This window comes from Macrobrachium nipponense, chromosome 46 (assembly GCF_015104395.2).
Source record: "Macrobrachium nipponense isolate FS-2020 chromosome 46, ASM1510439v2, whole genome shotgun sequence".
Lineage (NCBI taxonomy): Eukaryota > Metazoa > Arthropoda > Malacostraca > Decapoda > Palaemonidae > Macrobrachium > Macrobrachium nipponense.
This window is the reverse complement of record NC_061106.1, coordinates 13301326-13321551: the sequence shown is the minus strand read 5'-3', so window position 1 is coordinate 13321551 and position 20226 is coordinate 13301326. Positions and strand designations below refer to the sequence as shown.

The window sequence follows — 20226 nt, the reverse complement described above, 5'->3', positions numbered from 1 at the left end:
ACTAGGTACAATCCCAAGATCCCTGAAAAGGAATCTAGAAAAACTAGAGGCTGAAGTAGCTCCAGGACTCATGCAGAAGTGTGTGATCCTAGAAACGGCGCACATAGTAAGAAAAGTGATGGACTCCTAAGGAGGCAGGATGCAACCTGCCTCCTAAGAGCAAAAAAAAAAAAAATAATAATAATAATAATAATAACAATAATAATAATAATAATAATAATATCAGGAGACGGATCTTCCAGGGCGACTCACTGTCCCCAATACTCTTCGTAGTAACCATGACTCCCATGACAAAAGTACTACAGAAGAATGGATGCCGGGTACCAACTCAAGAAAAGAGGCAACAGAATCAACCATCTGATGTTCATGGACGACATCAAGCTGTATGGTAAGAGCATCAAGGAAATAGATACCCTAATCCAGACTGTAAGGATTGTATCTGGGGACATCAGGATGGAGTTTGGAATAAAAAAATGCACCTTAGTCAACATACAAAAGGGCAAAGTAACGAGAACTGAAGGAATAAATCTACCATATGGGAGCAACATCAAACACATAGATGAGACTGGATACAAATACCTGGGAATAATGGAAGGAGGGGACATAAAACACCAAGAGATGAAGGACACGATCAGGAAAGAATATATGCAGAGACTCAAGGCGATACTCAAGACAAAACTCAACGCCGGAAATATGATAAAAGCCATAACCACATGGGCAGTGCCAGTAATCAGATACAGCGCATGAATAGTGGAATGGACGAAGGCAGAACGCAGCATAGATCAGAAAACCAGGAAACATATGACAATACACAAAGCACTACACCCAAGAGCAAATATGGACAGACTATACATAACATGAAAGGAAGGAGGGAGAGAACTACTAAGTACAGAGGACTGCGTCAACATTGAGAACAGAGCATTGGGGCAATATCTGAAAACCAGTGAAGAAGAGTGGCTAAAGAGTGCATGGGAAGAAGGACTAATAAAAGCAGACGAAGACCCAGAAATATACAGAGACAGGAGAATGACAAACAGAACAGAGGAATGGCACAACAAACCAATGCATGGACAATACATGAGACAGACTAAAGAACTAGCCAGCGATGACACATGGCAATGGCTACAGAGAGGAGAGCTAAAGAAGGAAACGAAAGGAATGATAACAGCGGCACAAGATCAGGCCCTAAGAACCAGATATGTTCAAAGAACGATAGACGGAAATAACATCTCTCCCATATGAAGGAAGTGCAATACGAAAAATGAAACCATAAACCACATAGCAAGCGAATGCCCAGCACTTGCACAGAACCAGTACAAAAAGAGGCATGATTCTGTGGCAAAAGCTCCTCCACTGGAGCCTGTGCAAGAGACATCAGCTACCTTGCAGTAATAAGTGGTACGAGCACCAACCTGAGGGAGTGATAGAAAACGATCAGGCAAAGATCCTCTAGGACTATGGTATCAGAACAGATAGGGTGATATGTGCAAATAGACCAGATGTGACGTTGATTGACAAAGTCAAGAAGAAAGTATCACTCATTGATGTTGCAATACCATGGGACACCAGAGTTGAAGAGAAAGAGAGGGAAAAAATGGATAAGTATCAAGATCTGAAAATAGAAATAAGAAGGATATGGAATATGCCAGTGTAAATTGTACCCATAATCATAGGAGCACTAGGCACGATCCCAAGATCCCTGAAAAGGAACCTAGAAAAACTAGAGGCTGAAGAAGCTCCAGGACTCATGCAGAAGTGTGTGATCCTAGAAACAGCGCACATAGTAAGAAAAGTGATGGAATCCTAAGGAGGCAGGATGCAACCCGGAACCCCACACTATAAATGCCACCCAGTCGAATTGGAGGACTGTGATAGAGCAAAAAAAAAAAAAAAAAAAAAAATAATAATAATAATAATAATAATAATAATAATAATCATAATAATAATACTTTACATAGTACAAAAATTCACATAGAAATACCTCAAAGCATATTACTACTTCCTTACATATGTCCAAAATTAAGGTCAGTACAAAATTTCACATAGAAATACCTCAAAGCATACTACTACTTCTTACTTATGTCCAAAATTAAGGTCAATCCAGTGGTGAAGACGCTGAGAAACTCTGTTGCTTTCCAGAACTGTGCGATGGACATCCAGGAAGTCTTGAACATCTGCACACCAATCAGGTACCTCTAAATCACCCAAATCTGGATGAATGCTCTAAAAGAAAAAAACAAATTATCTGAAAGATCACCAAAGAGGAACTGTGTACCCTGATAATAACAGTAAATCAGTGTCTTACCCTAAGCCATTCATGCACAGAGATGGCATACATATTTTCATATAGTAGTTTTTCTACATACAATACAGTGGGGCCTCGCTTAGTCGCGGATCAGCAATCACGGATTCAGTTAATCACAGGTTTTTCCTTGGACCACTTCTCGGTCTATATGGCTGGTATGAATCGCACCATCACGTGGTAGGCTAAGCCTCGTCCGGTTCCGATAACCAGCAAATGCATGAACAGATTCACATTATGATATTAACTGACAATAAAAATAATAAAACCATTCTCACCTTATATATTATTGGCATATCTTCATAATATACAGCCTATTCATGGAATAATTCCACATCATTGACATCAACTTGTAGTTGAGCGGCCAGCAGAAATGTAAACATTGAGTTACACTTAACAGCACCTTTGTCATTCTTAACCTTTTAGAAATGTTAATAGTAGTACATAGTGTAATTACAGTAGTAATAACATTTAGGAAAACATTAATTTTAAATTCGAACTTCATTATTGTTTTGGTATAACGTAATCAACTTCTCTGAACACTGCAGTCATACAAACGATAATTGTCATAGATTATTGTATTGTTGTTTGCGATCGGCGACGAAGCGTAACGTAAATAAAACCATTTTTACCTTATATATTATTGTCATATATTCATAATAAAATGCATATCTTATATATTATTGGCATATCTTCATACTAAAAAGCCTCTTCAAGGAATAATTCCTTGGGGAATGCATTTTTCAAAAGACAAAAATACACTTTACATGTTTACAGCATGCAATGATTACTTTATTTTGATGTGATTACGTTATTATTACAGTATGGTACTCTAAGCAGTACAGTAACTATTTTTTTATCATAAATGTATATTCATTCACGAAAAAAATATGTATGACCACCGTACATACTATTTTTACACAATGTGATAGTGGTTACACCGTTCTACAAACTACCGATGTATTTTTATGTAAGTATCCTCTAAATTCTGTCATAAATCACTTTACTTCCTTTTTTTGTGGAGCCCAAATACTATGTATATCCCGGAAAATTAACGAAATCGCGAATTTTATCATAGAGCAAGATTCACTAATTACTGTTTTCTTCTTCTTTTCATGACTAAATGCATTTTTAGGATACACTCATTTACAAATACTATGATTGTAAATAGCAAAATTCTCTCGTCTCTCTAAAATCTTCTCTCTCTCTCTCTGCTTCTCTCTCTATACTCTCTCTCTCTCTCTCTCTCTCTCTCTTACAGAAAAAAACTATAATACTGGTCTATTATTATCGTAATAATAGAACAAAATGATCCCCAACATTTGTAGGTACATGTGTTGCAATATTTTTTTTCTTTCTGTGATTTACGAAACTGTGCTTCAATGCAACTTTTATAGTTGACTCAATGATTCTCACATTATAACAGTATACAAGAGAATATCTTATCACTTATCCATGTTTTATTTCTTATCACCATAAAAATATTTAAAATACAAATTTCATTATGTTATTTTCGAGCTAAGCTCTCGTCCTAAGCTGCTCTCTCAAGCTATTCAACAGCTACTCTCATCCCAAGCTGCTCTCTCTCTCTCTCTCTCTCTCTCTCTCTCTCTCTCTCTCTCTCTCTCTCGTCCTTCCTCTCTCCTCCTTCTCTCTCTCTCTCTCTCTCTCTCTCCTCTCTCTCTCTCTCTCTCAATGAAATACGAATTACTGTATCATAATATCATAAACTATTATGTACAAAGTTAAAAATAATAATAATTCCCTTAATAAATTAGTTTCTTTTAGCAACTAAATTGTTTTCCAAAATAATTCTTTTGGTAATAAACGTCCATCAGCTGATTCTAAACATAAACAAAAGACAAAAATAGATTTTTATTGCTGTACTTTGCTGTTTATACATTAATATTATAGTTGGGTGCTGTAATCTTTACACTAAATCATGTTTTTTATCATATGTTCATTCACAAAATAGATATACTATGTACTTTTAGTTTGGTGCAGCAGCCAAATCATGAAAATAGAAAGGAATTGTTAGGTAATATACTTTTGTTTGCTGATCTGATGAAGGGGAAATTGAAGATAGGAAAGAATAACTTTGAAACTGTCTTGAATTTAGTTTAAGGTGATAGTTGAAGACATATTTGGTGCTTGAACTAAAGTAGGCAGTTATAAACATTGAAATAGTGGTCTTGGGTGGGTTAATTATTAAAGTAGGGAGTTTAAAGCAATTTTTAGGGGGGGTACCAGGATAACACGGGTATTTACTTATCACGGGGGGTTCTGGGCCCTATCCCCCGCGATTATCAAGGCCCTACTGTAATGAGAAAAAATAAGCAATGTGAAATGTGAGATATAATTCACAGGAACAAGGATTTGGATTGGTAATAACTATCCTTCGGACTGGTAATAACTGAAGTTGTAGCAATACTTAATGTGTCAATGCTAATAATTTGTAGCTGCATATGCACAGCAAGTAATGAACACTGACTGCCAGTGATTTAGAGAAATACATACGTACATGCAAACATGATAAAACCAATGCTCAGGGTAATTTCATTTGAAATATGACAAATATTTTAAGTAATTAGTATTTTTACTAACATACAAACCCTCAGTATTATGTATACCTAACCATTATGCATCTCAATTAAATCAGGGTATTCCTTCATTGGGATTACTTTCTACCAAGGATGAAACCTCTGAATGATCCATATATGAATCCATTAGTTCTTAAATCTATTATCATATGTGTTTAATTTCAATAAGATCACATATAAATACATGATTCTCAAATTACTCTTTCCATCCTTATGTTAAATAATAAAGAATATCGCTATGGTATGCAATCATTACATCCTCTTATTCCAGTCAGGGAAAATTTAGATAAACTTGGTTCTTCACCTAAGGGGCTTCTAGCCAGAATGTACAGCTTTCTTATTCACTTTTATTTCATTAAAAGTAAAGTAATATATTTCACTGTAAAAGAGTACATATATGCATTTATCTAAAAATAGTAAGAATGCCAATGAAATCAAAACTATGAGGATGACTCTACACTGACTGCCAGTGAAGAGCAATTCCTTTAAAACAGGAAAGAAAATACTGTTCAAATAACCTTTCCTCAGCTAGGGAAGCTTCCTTGGTGTGGTCTATACACTGACTGGTTTACTGATGTTGAGGGTCTTAAAATAGTAAAAGGCATTTAAGTCACATGACTGGTGGAAGGAAATCTGCACTCTGAGTTCCTCTACTGTGTTGTGTGTTATTTCATATGTGTTTTAATAAAGGCAATATCCTTTCATAAACTATATTTCTTTCTTATAATATTACTAATGTAATGAATGCTCTATATCTCAGTACCAAAGACAGAGACTTGAAATAAAAAAATAAAAAAAAACAGGAAAGTAATAGGTACAGGCAGTCCCCGGGTTACGACGGAGGTTCCATTCTTGAGACGCATTGTAAGCCGAAAATTGTTGTAAGCTGAAACATCATCAAAAATCCTAAGAAAACCTTAGTTTTAATGCTTTGGAAGCATTCCAAACTATGTAAACTGCATTCTTATAGCATTTTTCATCAAAAAAGCCTTCAAATATTGATTATTTTGCATTTTTGGTGTCATATTTCTTCTGCCAGATCAGCATTGGAGGCGTCGTAAACCTGGAAATAATTTCTAATGAATATAATTGAAAAGCGCCTTAACCTCGGAACGTCGTAAGCCAAACCCCTCATAACCCGGGGACTGCCTACTAATAATACAAGCAGTCCCCAGTTATTGGCGGACTTGGTTAATGATGATTTGGTTTTATGGTGCTTGTCTAGTGCCATAAAATCTGCGATTTATGGTGCCACAACGCATCGAGTTCCAATTATCGTCGTCATTAATAGAGTTATGGTGCCATAACATGCCTAAAGGAGGCGCCATTAACCGGTTATCAGCGCCATAAGTACCATAAATCGAGGGGGTTTCAGTTAATGGGGTTTTCGCTTATCAGCACCATGCCAAGAATGGAACCCCCCCCACCCATAACCGGGGACTGCCTGTACAGACATTTGGAAAAAGTATCGCCATTCTATAAAAAAATTTAATTACCCAAGTTCTCAAAATCCTACTACATACAAAGTTAGTTCACTTTAATTTGTCTGCAAATACTATACAGGAAATTTATATAACAAGTCATTCAGCATTAAATTGTTATCAAATAGCAATGAGAATACACATACATACCTTAAAAATAGTAGAATCAGCAAAAAATTCGGGAATGCATTCATCAGGTGTCCAAAGATACAAACGACTAATAGTAGCAGGGTAATGTTCTGGTACCCACTGCTGTCGTACATATCTTGTTAAAAGTTCTTTGGGTGTTACACGAGCCTTGTACACATAATATGTGATTTCACTGAAAATCTCTGTCACATGATGGGCAACCTAGTAAGAGAAATTAACATTCCATCCTTAAAAATTTATAGTGAAAAACAGGTAATCATACAACTTTGAAATCTATTTTGTTTCACATACACACACCTCTGACTCATGCCTATCTAGTTGAGGCACACCAAAAGGGATATGAAAAATTTGATGAGAGAAGACCAGTGATTGAACAAGACCACTACTACTCACATTTCTAAATTCTGTTAGGGTTATTCAAAATATTTCTACTTACAAGTGAGCCTAAAACTAGAACAAGTAAAAGCTAAAGGATACTGGACAACCAAAAAGGAAGTGACAACGAGAAATACATACAAAATAATAGAAAGAAAGCATTGCAGCTGGAGCTTAAGGACTGCTGTAACTAACCTCAATTTCATTATCAGTGCACTGTGGAAGGTACACTGAGGGTATATGATACTCCTATGGGAGAGTTTCCAAGAAAAGAAAGATATTTGTATTTAAAAACAGTAAAAATGACTACAATCACATTTTGTACAAGTTCATATAAAGGCAACTCCTCCTCTACCTTTCACTTATACATACTCAAGAGGAAGTCCACTAACAAGTGGGCTCTGGAAGGTACTATCATTTAATTATAAACATATCCGTAAGTACCCAATGCATGTAACTCAGTCTATACTTGTGAACTCTAATTTTCACTAGTATTTCTCACACATATCATAAAGTCCCATTTCAAGCAACCAAAACTGCTGATGAAAATCAGATAGAATATTCTACAAGGTTTGCCTATTCTACAAGATTTGCAAAGGGTTAAACTTTACATCCATCTTACTAATCCTAATTTTTGCCACCACATGTATCAATTTTTTGCATTCTTTCACTGCACAAGCATGAAGACAGCTATACATACTGATAGAAAACCAACCTGGTGAAAAAGTGTACAAGGGAAGAGGTAGTTCTACCGAGTGTTATTTTTCACAGCTATCTTATAGAGCTGAGAACATTAAGGAAACTTAAATCTTACTTTCTCAGGCTCAGATTCCTGTCAATTGTTACAGATATACCAAATTTGTAATTAATTTGTATTTTTCATAACTAACAAACCTGAGGTCTTAACATTAGGATTTACTAGCGCCAAGCTGGAAACCGGTAGAATTAAAATTACACTTGTGAGATCCAAGGACTATTGGCATCTATACCAGGTCACGGGGCATGTATACCCAGAATGCCCACGGCTACCTGTGACCCACCAGTTATATTTCTAACCCAGTTTAGACTGCTAGAGGGGTGGTTCGATGTGGGCCTTTACCTGTTAAAACCTCAGGTTTGTTAGTTATGAAAAATACAAATTAGTTACAAATTTGGTATTTGTTCATATACGGTCTTACCATTAGGATAGACTTACTTATTGGAGGGAGGTAAGTCTCTACAACTGACTGGGAGTTTGCCACCTTATCCATTTCCGAATATATAGGGATATTCTAAGAGAATGGACAATGAACCTAGAACCAAAGATATAAGCGAATCTATTGGTTTCCCTCACTGGGTGTTGATACCATTCCATGGTTTACTCTTGTCCCTTGCAACTGGATCCACCTTCACCCCTCTCTTCCCTATTATCTAGAGGGGTGTGTTGCTACTGAAAAGTATATCATAACCTAAGATAGCTTCACAGTATGGCTGACCACCTCACCTGCATCTAGTCCGTTCCAGCACATGACGGTACTCTCCTTCGTATTGCCCGTAGTTAAAGGAGTAGGAAGAAAGTAGTAAAGAAAAAAGACCAGTCATCCCATTCATTCTACTTTCATACCTTCATCTTAGACTAGACGCAAACTGACCCGCCAGGGGTACTGGATGAGCTATAGGCGGTCCCCGGGTTACGACGGGTCCGGCTTACGACGTTCCGAGGTTACGACGCTTTTTCTTAAATATTCTTTGAAAAATCCGCCCTGGGTTACGACGCTTGTTCCAAAGTTACGATGCTTTTAAAAAACACATACTATGATAAGATAAGAATCCTTTATAGTTTATCACAGTTTCTCTCTCTCTCTCTTTCTCTCTTTGTATTTTCCAACGAAAATAATCACTAATTCTCTCTCTCTCTCTCTCTCTCCTCTCTCTCTCTCTCTCTCTCTCTCTCTCTCTCTCTCTCTCTCTCTCTCTACTACAAAGATGTATGTTTTTTAGTATGATAAATAAATAATTTACTATTTTCAAATATTAATATTAATTTATACAGCAATAATATCAATTCATTAAAGAAAATACCATAGTGAATTAGTAAGATTTTAGCTTATATTTAAAAAATTATGGAAGAATGAAGGAAATCCCAGTCTTCTTGAAGTAACTTCCAGTAACCTTTTTTGAGATCCAGGTACTAAAACTGTCAGCTATATATCAAGTTCTGTGACAGCCAGGAGGGGGAATAGCTGGGGGAGAGCTGCAGTGTTGCAATCACGTGGTCCTGACATTTCCCCCCTCTCTCTCTCTCTCTCTCTCTCTCTCTCTCTCTCTCTCTCTCTCTCTCTCTCTCTTTTGCCACACAAGATAATATGTCATACATAGTGGTAACTCCCTCCCTCTCTTTCGCTGGAAGCGTTATAAACAGAGAGAGATAAACACTAACTATCTCTCTCTCTCTCTCTCTCTCTCTCTCTCCTCTCTCTCTCTCTTTTACAGAGATGAAAGAATTTTTATGGTACTAGTATGTAAAATGTTTATTGATAATTTCAGTTATTTAATAATAATAATAATAATAATAATAATAATAATAATAATAATAATAATAATAAAATAATAATAAAACTTTAATTACAAAATTCATAATGGTCGTATTTTAAAGAGATGAAAATGACCTTTCCATTTCACTTGTAAGGATAATTCCTCTTTCTTACTGAGATGAGAGAATTTTTATGGTAGATGCACGTGTTTATTATATTTTCAAATAATAATAATAATAATAATAATAATAATAGAAGTAGTAATAATACGATAACTAATTTCAAAAGAAAATTCTTCCCTTTGTCTTTTTCTGTATCAATTTCCCCACCTCAACTCGAGTGACACTCGAGCTTAACATGCCATACAATGGTCAACGAATTTAATGGTGTATGTAATCTCTCTCTCTCTCTCTCTCTCTCTCTCTCTCTCTCTCTCTCTCTTACTGAGATGAGATCATTTTCATGGACATGTATGTAATAAGTTTATCATTAATATTTTCCAATAATAATACTAGAAGTACAAAATTCATATCTGAGTATTTTAAATACAATAATCATTCCATTTCTCTCTTTTAAATACTGTAAGGACAACTCTCTCTCTCTCTCTCTCTCTCTCTCTCTCTCTCTCTCTCTCTCTCTCTCTCTCTCTCTCTCTCTCTCCCCACAAGATACTTGTCATACATTTGGTGTTTCTATTTCTTCCTTTTATCTCTCTCGCTCTCAGCAAAAAAATTGATAGACAGACAAACATAATTGCACAGTCCTCTCTCTCTTCTCTGGAGAAATATATGTATTTATGGGAGGGGGAAAAAGTTGCCTACAGACATTCATTTCAATCTATTGAAACCTAAGGAGTTTCTCTCTCTCTCCTCTTCTCTCTCTTCCTCCTCTCTCTCTCCTCTCTCTCGCTCTCTCTCTCTCTCTCTCTCTCTCTCTCTCTTGTATTTTAATAAAAATATACAGTAATTTGTGAATACACAGTGTTGCACATGAAAAAAAGTAAATTAGTGATAATTTTAGAGATACGGCCCTAAGAAAAATTGCAAATTAGTAGCGAAATTTTCCCTGTGGACATGTTTTCAAGAACGTCGTTCCGGCTTACGACGATTTTTGGGTTACGACGCGTCTTAAGAACGGAACCCCCGTCGTAACCCGGGGACCGCCTGTATATCACTTGTTGGGCCGCCACCACTGGACCCAAGGAAAAAGTGTCCAAGGATCTATGGGCAACATCTTTCAAATAAAAAGAGGTGAAAGTTGTTTGGCGTTTCCACACACCAGCTTTCAGAATTCTATCCACAGACATGTTCTTCTTAAATGCCAGAGAAGCACTCAAGCCCCTGATGTCATGAGCTCTCGCTCCCACCTAGCTATCTGACCCTCTGTCTTCTGCCATATAAGCATCTCTGATCGTCTCCCTTAGCCAAAACGATATTGTATTCCTGGACACTTCCTTCTTGTTCCGTCCTGTACTTACAAACAACCTCCGGCACCCTGGCCTGAGGTGCCTTGTTCTTCTTAAGTACTCCCTTAGTGCCCTGACGGGGCACAGAAGCATCTCATCTTTGTCATTGTCTACAAAGTCTGCCAAGGAAGGTATGGTAAAGGAGTCGAATCTGCCGTCTACTATTGTTGGGTTTTGGGTCTTGGCCACGAATTCTGGGACAAACTCAAATACCATTGACCTCCAACCTCTCGAGTGCTTTATGAGATATGACAGGCCATGTAGCTCCCCCACCCTTTTAGTTGAAGCCAGAGCCAATAAGAAGACTGTCTTCAGGGTCAGGCTCCTATCCGTGGACTGCCTTAGTGGTTCGTAGGGGGGTTTTGTCAGACTACTCAGTACCATGGTCAGATCCCAATCTGGGGCTTTTAGCTCCTTTGGTGGACATGACTGTTCAAAGCTCCTCATCAGCATGGCCAACTCCCATGAAGATGAAATGTCCACTCCTTTCATTCGTAAGACTGAGGCTAGAGCCACCCTGTACCCCTTCACTGCAGATACAGACATATGCTTTTCTGTTCTGAGATATATCAGAAAGTCTGTTAACTGCTGAATAGTGGTATCGAGTGGAGACAAGTTCCCTCAACGACACCAATCACAGTATGCTGACCACTTTCCTTGGTATACTGTCGCAGATGATTTTCTGATATTTCCTGCCATCTGAGTTGCTGCTTTCTGCAAAAAAAAAAAACCCCCTCCCCTCTCGCTCGGAGGAGATACTTGACAGTCTCCACCCGTGAAGCGATAGGGACTTCACCGACTGGTGGTACCTCTCCATGTGCGGCTGACACAGTAGGTTGCTCCATGGGGGTAACTCTCTCGGCACATCTATTAGGAGTTCCAGTAGGTCTGGAAACCACTCTGCCTTCGGCCATAACGGAGCTACCAGGGTCATCTTGAGGTTCTGAGACCGCATTACCCTGTTCAGAACCTGACGGATTAGACAAAATGGAGGAAATGCGTACACGTCCAGATTGTCCCAGGGTGTTGTAGCGCATCTTCTGCGTCTGGGACTACCGAACAATACACTTCCAACTTTTTGTTGTACCTGGTTGCGAATAGGTCTATGATCGGTCTTTCCCACAACATGAGAATCCTGTCCACTACCTGTTGGTGCAGGGACCACTCCGTTCCCAGAATCTGATCCCTGCGGATCAACTTGTCGGCCACTATGTTTCTTTTTCCTGGAATATACCTGGCCCTGATGTCTACCAGGTTCTCTACAGCCCACTGATGAAGTTGAACTGTCATCACATGTAACTGCCGAGAAACTAGGCCTCCTTGTTTGTTTATATAAGCTACTACTGTGGTGTTGTCTGACATCAATACCACTGAGTGTCCCTTTACTCTCTCCCTGAATTCCTGTAGAGCTAGAAATGCTGCTTTTAACTCCAGCACGTTTATATGGAGTTCTCTGTCCTTGCAACTCTATTTTGCTAACACCATCAACTCCTCCATATGGGCTCCCCAGCCTTCTAGTGATGCATCTGAGAACAGCAAGAGGTCTGGAGAGGATTGTTGAAGGGGGACACCCACTGTCAGATTGTCGTTGTTCACCCACCACAGCAAGTCTTTCCTCACTTCTGCCGACAAGGGAATTTGCTCGTATGGGTGATCTACTATTGGTGACCAAAACTCCTTCATCCTCCATTGTAGGGACCGAAGGTGTAGCCTTCCTTGTGGTACTAGCTTCTCCAGGGAGGTTAGGATTCCCAGCACCACCTGCCACTGTCTTGCTGGCTGTGTTTGTTTTCCCAGAAAGGCATTCACCACTTGTTTGCATTTCTCTATTCTTTGGTCTGTCGGGAATACTTTGGCTTCTGTTGTGTCTATAACCATTCCCAGATACTCCAAACGTTGACTTGGATCCAATTGCGACTTCTCCTGATTTATCACAATACCTAGGCTGTGACAAAGCTGCAGGAGGGTCGCCCTGTCCCTGAGTAATTTCTCCCTGGACTTTGCTATCACCAGCCAATCGTCCAGATACCTTATTAGCCTGATCCCCTGAGCATGCGCCCACATCAACACGAGAGTGAACACTCTTGCAAAAACTTGAGGAGACGTTGTCAATCCGAAGCACAGGACCTTGAATTCGAAAGCTTTCCCTGCAAGACTAAAGCGGAGAAATTTCCTTGAAGACTGATGGACTGGTATCTGAAAGTATGCATCCTTTAGATCGACTGTCAGCATAAAGTCCCCGATCCTGACTGCTCGTAGAACCGTTTTTGGAGTTTCCATCTTGAAACTGGTTTTCCTTATAAACAGATTCAGAGTTGACAGGTCTATTACTGTCCTCTACTCCCCGTTGGCTTTGGGTACCAGGAAAATCCTGCTGTAGAAGCCTTTCGACGGACTGCATACTTGTTCCACAGCTCCTTTTTCCATCATCTTCTTCACTTCGTCCTGCAAAATAATGGCCTTCTGAGATTCGTGGGCATAAGCGACGTGGGGTAATGGCTGATCTGTCAGGGGCGGGGTTACCTCGAACAGGATCAAATACCCGATCCTGAGAACATCCACCACCCACTGCTCTGCCCCTAGTTCCTGCCACACCTTCCAGTGATTTGCCAGGCAACCCCCCACTGGTGTGGCAGAGTGATGAGAGGCGCCCATCCTATCTTCTTGAGCCTCTCCCTCTTCCCCTACTGCCCCTCCCTCTGTTGTTTCTATTGTGAAAGGGCCGATGAGTTAGCCTCTTTGGGGAAGAGGGTCTTGTGGCTCTATTAGGGATGTTATGTCTCACTGTCTTCTTCCGAGACATTTCCGAGACGTTTTCCTAACTGCCTGCTGCACCAACCTATCGTTAGTGTCCATCCTTCTTCTATCTATCGCCTCTTCCAGTATGACCTCTGGCAACAGCAGTTGCGACTCTAAGATATCCCCATTCCTCATTGCTAACAGGGAATCCAAATCCACAGTGCGGCTTAGTCTAGCCAACGCTGCATCTCTCCTCATTAACAGGATATTTGCCCAAACATTGGCACTTACGTTTGTCAGGTACGCAATCGCCTTGGGAAACTGACCCTGTAGTAATCTAATGAATAATGATTCATCCACTACTTTTCTGTCACTTCCGAGGATGCAATCTTCGCCACTGCTGTTGACCAAAGATCTAACCAAGAAGCAGCCTGAAAGACAGAAGAAGCTGTTGCTTCTAACGTAGCAGCCTCTTGGTATGTCATCGAAGGGCACTCCATTTTAACCTGATCCAAGGTTAATCCAGGCCTTAATCTTACAACATTAGGGTTCACTTGTCTAGACAGCAAAGGGACCTTCGGTGTCGTATATTTCCTTTGCTTCATCATTGGAGGGGGAATAAATTTAAATGATCTATTAGATCTTAAGGAATTATCCCTTCCTGCAATCTTTGCGTTTACGTGTTGCAAGACAGAATCCGCATGACTCGAACAAGGCAATTCATACAACACCTTGGTATCCCTTTTTAATCCAAATGCCATGTCAATTCCAGGCGGAAGCATACTGGCCGGTGTTTCTGTCTTCTCCGAAAGGTTACTGAATTGACGAATCAAATCAATCACCTCTGCATACGAGGCCAGAAACTCTTGGTTTTCTCCTTCCTCTGGCTCTAATGTACCATTCTCCATCACAAGGGAAGTTGTCTCGCCCCTATCTTCTGACAGACGGCCCGGAATTCCACGGCCGCCTGCCCCTACGGCCGTGGTCTCTTTGATCTTTGCTGGCCGCCATTGGCTCGATCCCGAATACTTGTCAGCAGGGGAACGAGAACGCCTCACTCTTTCTCTGCTCACGGATCTAGAGCGAGAATCTCGTCTAGATCTCCAAGATGAAGGCTCCCTTGAAACTGATATAACTTCGTCTCTATTAGTATTGGTATCGTTTACGAGCGTCAGAGAACTCGGCCTCGACCTTTCATCCAGACGGACACTGCCTTCCACGAACGTATCCGCCGAGGTTGCCAACTCCCTATTCTTCGTACTTTTAATAGGAGCCTTATCGTCCTTCGTACATATTTTGAATGGTCTTACAGGCAAAACTGGGACCTGCATTCTATCCTCTGCTGTACCTATCGCTGCCAACGTTGGTTTTACCAGCGGTATCGTAGTTTTTGCGATCCGAAATGGCAACTCCGCATCGGCCGCTAGTCCGTCGGCCGTCGCCTCTCTCGCTTGTTCGGATTTTTGCTTACGGCTTCATCTGCTAGCCTTGTGCTTACTAGCCACTGACTTCCCGACCTTCCTGCTGACTTAGATACGACAGTCTTGGTCTGAAAATGAAGAAGAATTGATTCTTCTCCTCTTAGCCCGAGGATCAGTCGCGAACTCCCGAATCCTCCTCCAACGCTTGACTGGCGCTCGCCATGACGTTGTCAGACTTAGCGATGACGCCGAACTAGAGGAAGACGTCAAAGAAGGTGAATCACACTTTTTCTTTTTGTCTCTCTTATTCATTCTCTTCTCTATATCCTGTAATTTCTGCATTAAAGTTTGCATTGTCGAGTCAGAAGGTGTATTAGTCTGGATGCAGCGAAAAAGGCCGAGAAGCAGTCTGTGACGTCATCACGCCTGCCATATCGGTGTGTGACATATGTTGTGACGTCATCCCTCTCGTAGGGAGAGACTGTGAGGTTTCTGCTGGCAACCGCACGTTTGCTGCCAAACTACTTCCCATGTTCTGCATCGCTGTAAACATAGAGTTTGATGGCGTAGCCGTGGCATTAATTCCCATAAATTGCAAGCCAGGGGGATGAGGAACATTCAGCGCTGCCAAGACCCTGCTGGAACCGTGACGCCATATAATGCGCAAGCAAACCATCCAAGGTTGGTACGCCTGGTAGGCCTAGCGCTGACCACATACCATCCAACCTATGCGCTTCGGGAGCAGGAGCCTGGAACAAAGATGGTGGTGCTCCCCCTCTACTTGCTGGGAACAAAGGAGAGTGCATATTATTCATAAAATTACCCAAGGCCCCTCCTGACGTTTCCGACACTGAACCGCTGGGAGAAACCAAAGGGGTATGGGACAAATCAAAAGCAGGTGGAGAAACATATGGAGCAGCCTGGTTTATTGCTGATACAAAAGAAGCCGGTAAGGGTTGGTCATCCAAAGATGGCGTCACCACCTTCCTTTTGTATTGGCTTTTCTCATAGAACTTCTTCCACTGTTCCACCGACCAACCGCGACAAACAGAACATGGATTAGTAATCGTACATACGTTTTCCCTGCACCTACTACACGTTGCATGAGGATCCATCGACACCGAAGTTAGAAATCTAGAACATGGAAAGCCACTGACTCCTGGGCATTTCCTTTGTCTCCTTTTCGAAACGGCAGACGATCCTGATGTTGAGGCAAAATTCTCCATCATACCACTTATACACTCATCACTCACACTGAGCACACTCGGAGAAAGAAAAGGTAATAAGAAATGAATAATGAAAAATGAAATGGATAAAAAACGGGCAAACTGAAAAACCGGCTTTAAATCAGATAAGACAGTAACACGTCTTATCTTAAAGGCAGTAGGAAAATAACTGGTGGGTCACAGGTAGCCGTGGGCATTCTGGGTATACATGCCCCGTGACCTAGTATAGATGCCAATAGTCCCTGGATCTCACAAGTGTAATTTTAATTCTAGGTTTGTTCCGTATATGAACAAATGAAAAGTGAAGAAGCAATCATGGCACAGTCAAAAGTGTAATTTGATAATAATTAGAGGTTGATAAGTACAAAACCTAAGTGTCCAACAGTTACAAAAGTGCCTGAATTTCTAGACCCTTATTTCAAGTGGAATCCTTTGAATTTCATGACAAAATGGCAATAAAAGTTTTGTGCTTTTCTACATCTCATACAGCTGACTTTTAAGAGCTAAACTACACATGGCTTAATATCTCTTTTTATTATATACTACTCTTTCAAAACCACGCAGTATGAAACCTCTTCTGTAACTAGCATGTTAGAAAGAACTTAATCTAGTGAAAGTTTCTATTCACAACATAGCAGGCTTCTTATTTTTAAGGCAACAGAATATGTCTGTCTCAAGACTGAAGGATAACAATCTGTCCTTTCCTATCTTTTTGAGTTAATAGTTATCAATTAAGCTGCTTCTACATAATTACAGAAGTTCTGCTAAATATTTTGAGATACGTTTGTCTGAAAAAAGGCATTTCTTTTGTTATAGAAACAGTACCTTTTCAAGTACACTTTCCTCAAACTAAAACTGTTTATAAGGTATATATATATACTCCTAAACAAGCTATCATGAGCTCCAAGATTAGCAAATCTGTCAGATAGAAGAACTTAAACCAATAGAACATCCATGAACAAGAACACCTTACTATAGCTCTTCAATTGTTTCCCAACTAACCTACTTCAACTAATAGCTCTTAGGATGGAAAGTTGTGTAGAACTTAATTAAGGTAGTTTATAATTTTTAAAAATAATAATACTATGTATACTAATACTACTATGATTCCACTTAGCAGCATTGCTCAAGGTGCAAACCTCTTATGCCATCTAACACACCCCATCACATCAGACCACCTCTACCTTTTCAGTATTTTTAAGCAGTCCTTAGAAATGCCTGTTAAACAACACAAATGTTAACCTGAATCATCTATATCACTAACATTAAAAAGTTCATATTCAACAGTGAAAACATACCAAATACATATTTGTATGAAATTAAGGGTAACTTTAACAAAAATCTAGAGCAGCTTACTGTGTGTTTATTCTGTCCTTGACTACCAGCCATTTGATAGGTATGGTCAAGCTGTTGGTCTCCTTTATTAAGGCGAAACTTTGTTTTTGTTAAATCCCGCCATCCAGAGTTCCTTCCCGTGAAATCCATAACCCATGGGATGATTGGATGGTAATGAGGTGAATTAAATCTTCGTCCAGCAAAAAAGTTGAGACACAGGAGGTAGTCAAGGGTTGTTATCTGATGACCCACCTAAAAATACAAATTTTAAGAAAAACTAAGCAGGACATTAACACTGCTTTAACATCAAATAATTCCGACATCCCAGGCTGTGAGGATGACAGTGGCATTATGTAAAATGTCACTATACAGCGACTCAAATTTTTTGTAACCCTGAAAGTGTCCCCTAAATTATACCTGAAAACATAAGGCTTGAGGTTGTGGTAGCAAGCCTCACCACAAAATTTCAAGCTTCTTTATGAATGGCCACTCATTTTCACATGGAAACAAAATTATAACTTGCTCCATTTCTTTTATCAACTGCTTCTATTCATAAGGGTGGTTAATTATTCTGTAAAATTAGGAGCACTGGCCTCCAGGTCCCACACTGAAATTAATGTTGCAAAAATTCAAAAGTAGCAATAAAACAAAAAGTTGTGTAACAATGCAAATGAATACTTAGAAAGAGAAAAACAAATATATTTTTTGTTATTAATCCAATATCAAACTTGCATATTTTCATTACCATATAACTTACCCATAACTGAGTAAGTTGTACTAAAGAGCACTGCAGCAGTGTCTCTAATTCTGCATCCTGGAGACTGTTGCAGTCCATCTGAAATAGTGAATTTATATTACTAGCTGCAGTTTCCTTTATGGAAAAAATCAGTGACAATATCTGATTATATTATACACAATGGTTTGGCACTTTCAACTGACATTTACCAGATCCTTTTTGATATATTTTGATATATATATGTATACTGTACAGTACTAGTTGATTATGCATTTCTTTTTATCAAACCAGGAATGTCCAACCATCACATCAAGCAAATTTGTCCTCCAGTCCTGTTATCTAACCATTATGCTCATTCATGCCTTAACTCACCTGCTTAATCAACACCTTTGAGGCTACTTTGTGACTTCAAACTATCCCTCATCAGCCTAATGTGCAGTTGTTTAAATCTCAGCTTAACTTGAGTCACTGCTATTTTCATTATTTCATTAACTGACCATTCCAGGATTTATCATAATCTTCACCTTACAGGTACTGAGTGGCTGGTTGTTTCACTACCATTACCTGATTGGTCTGACATCTTATTCCCTAGGTAAGCAATAACTACTGGCTTACTAGATTCCTTCCTTAAGACTATTTGCAAGCATGCCGATCATAACCATACCTCTTATATCTGTTCTGATTTGGTTAATATCACTTGGTTGTGATCTTGCATGTTTGCCACCCTCTCTGATGTGTCATCTGGTTTGGATCACTCTTGTCATTCCCAGCCTTAGTGTCAAGTTATTACCAATACCATTGTCACATTTCTTTCAATTATTTGCTGAACAGGATAGTCTGTTAGATTGCTCTAATTATAACAAAAAACAACAACAAACATCTACACTTGTAGCCAGCTTTCCCAGCAAAGACTATAGCCCAGATGCATTGTTGTTAGTAAACCAAACATCAATCACCTTGACTGCCTCACACCAGTTCTTTAACCAGATCAATTGTAGCTTATTTTTTTAAGCCACTCAAACTCATTTTGCTTAACCCTTAAACGCCAAAGCGGTATTTTAAAAATCGTCTCCCGTATGCCGGCGGCGTTTGCGAGTGAGCGCCGAAGCGGAAATTTTTTTTTTTTTTTTCAAAAAATCACAGCACGCTTAGTTTTCAAGATTGAGTTCATTTTTTTGTCATTGCCTGAAGTTTAGTATGCAACCATCAGAAATGAAAAAAAATATCATTATCATATATAAAAATTGGGATTTATGACAGCGGAAAAAAAAAAGTTTATATAATTATATACAAATCGCGCTGTGAGCAATACGGTTAAAGCTAATGAGTTAATTTTTTTCGTTGTATTGTACACTAAATTGCAATCATTTTGGTATATAACACATTGTAAAATGATCAAGGCAACACAGAGAAAATATTATCACAGAATGATGCATGAATTCGTAACGCACAGATGTAAAAAAAAAGCCGTTTTCAAAAATTCACCATAAATCGAAATATTGTGCTAGAGACTTTCCGTTTGTTGCAAAATGAAGGTAATTGATTGAATATTACTAGACTGTAAGTGTTGTAGCTTACAATTGCAGTTTTCGACCATTTCGGTCAAGTTAAAGTTGACCGAAGGACGAATTGTTTCTATTTATCGTAATTTATATGAAAATATTTCAAAACTGATAAAAACTACAACCATGGGTTGTTTTTAGTTGTATTCTACATAAAATTGCGCACATTTTCATACATAAAACTTTATGTAACGGCTAATTTAAAATGATGCAAACATTACGACAATCGGACGAAAAAATTTATGATTTTTCCGGAAGAGTTACCGCGCAGACATAAGGAAAAAGTTTATTTCATAAATTCACCATAAATCTAATATTGTG

General features: G+C 39.1%; 1 protein-coding gene across 3 annotated transcripts in view; it reads right to left on the bottom strand.

Annotated features, from left to right (window-relative positions):
- The window catches only part of LOC135214757 (WD repeat-containing protein 81-like), a 211296-nt gene that overhangs the window by 111427 nt on the left and 79643 nt on the right, over positions 1-20226 (bottom strand). For all 3 annotated transcript variants that reach the window (XR_010314462.1, XM_064249109.1, XM_064249110.1), the window contains exons 8-11: positions 18365-18442; positions 17629-17859; positions 6534-6734; positions 2078-2223 (exon numbers count right to left, since the gene is read on the bottom strand). Coding sequence is in view for 2 of the 3 variants with exons in the window: in XM_064249109.1 (XP_064105179.1) it covers positions 2078-2223; positions 6534-6734; positions 17629-17859; positions 18365-18442 (656 nt within the window). In the remaining variant the exon portion in view is untranslated. The remainder of the gene's footprint in view (positions 1-2077; positions 2224-6533; positions 6735-17628; positions 17860-18364; positions 18443-20226) is intronic.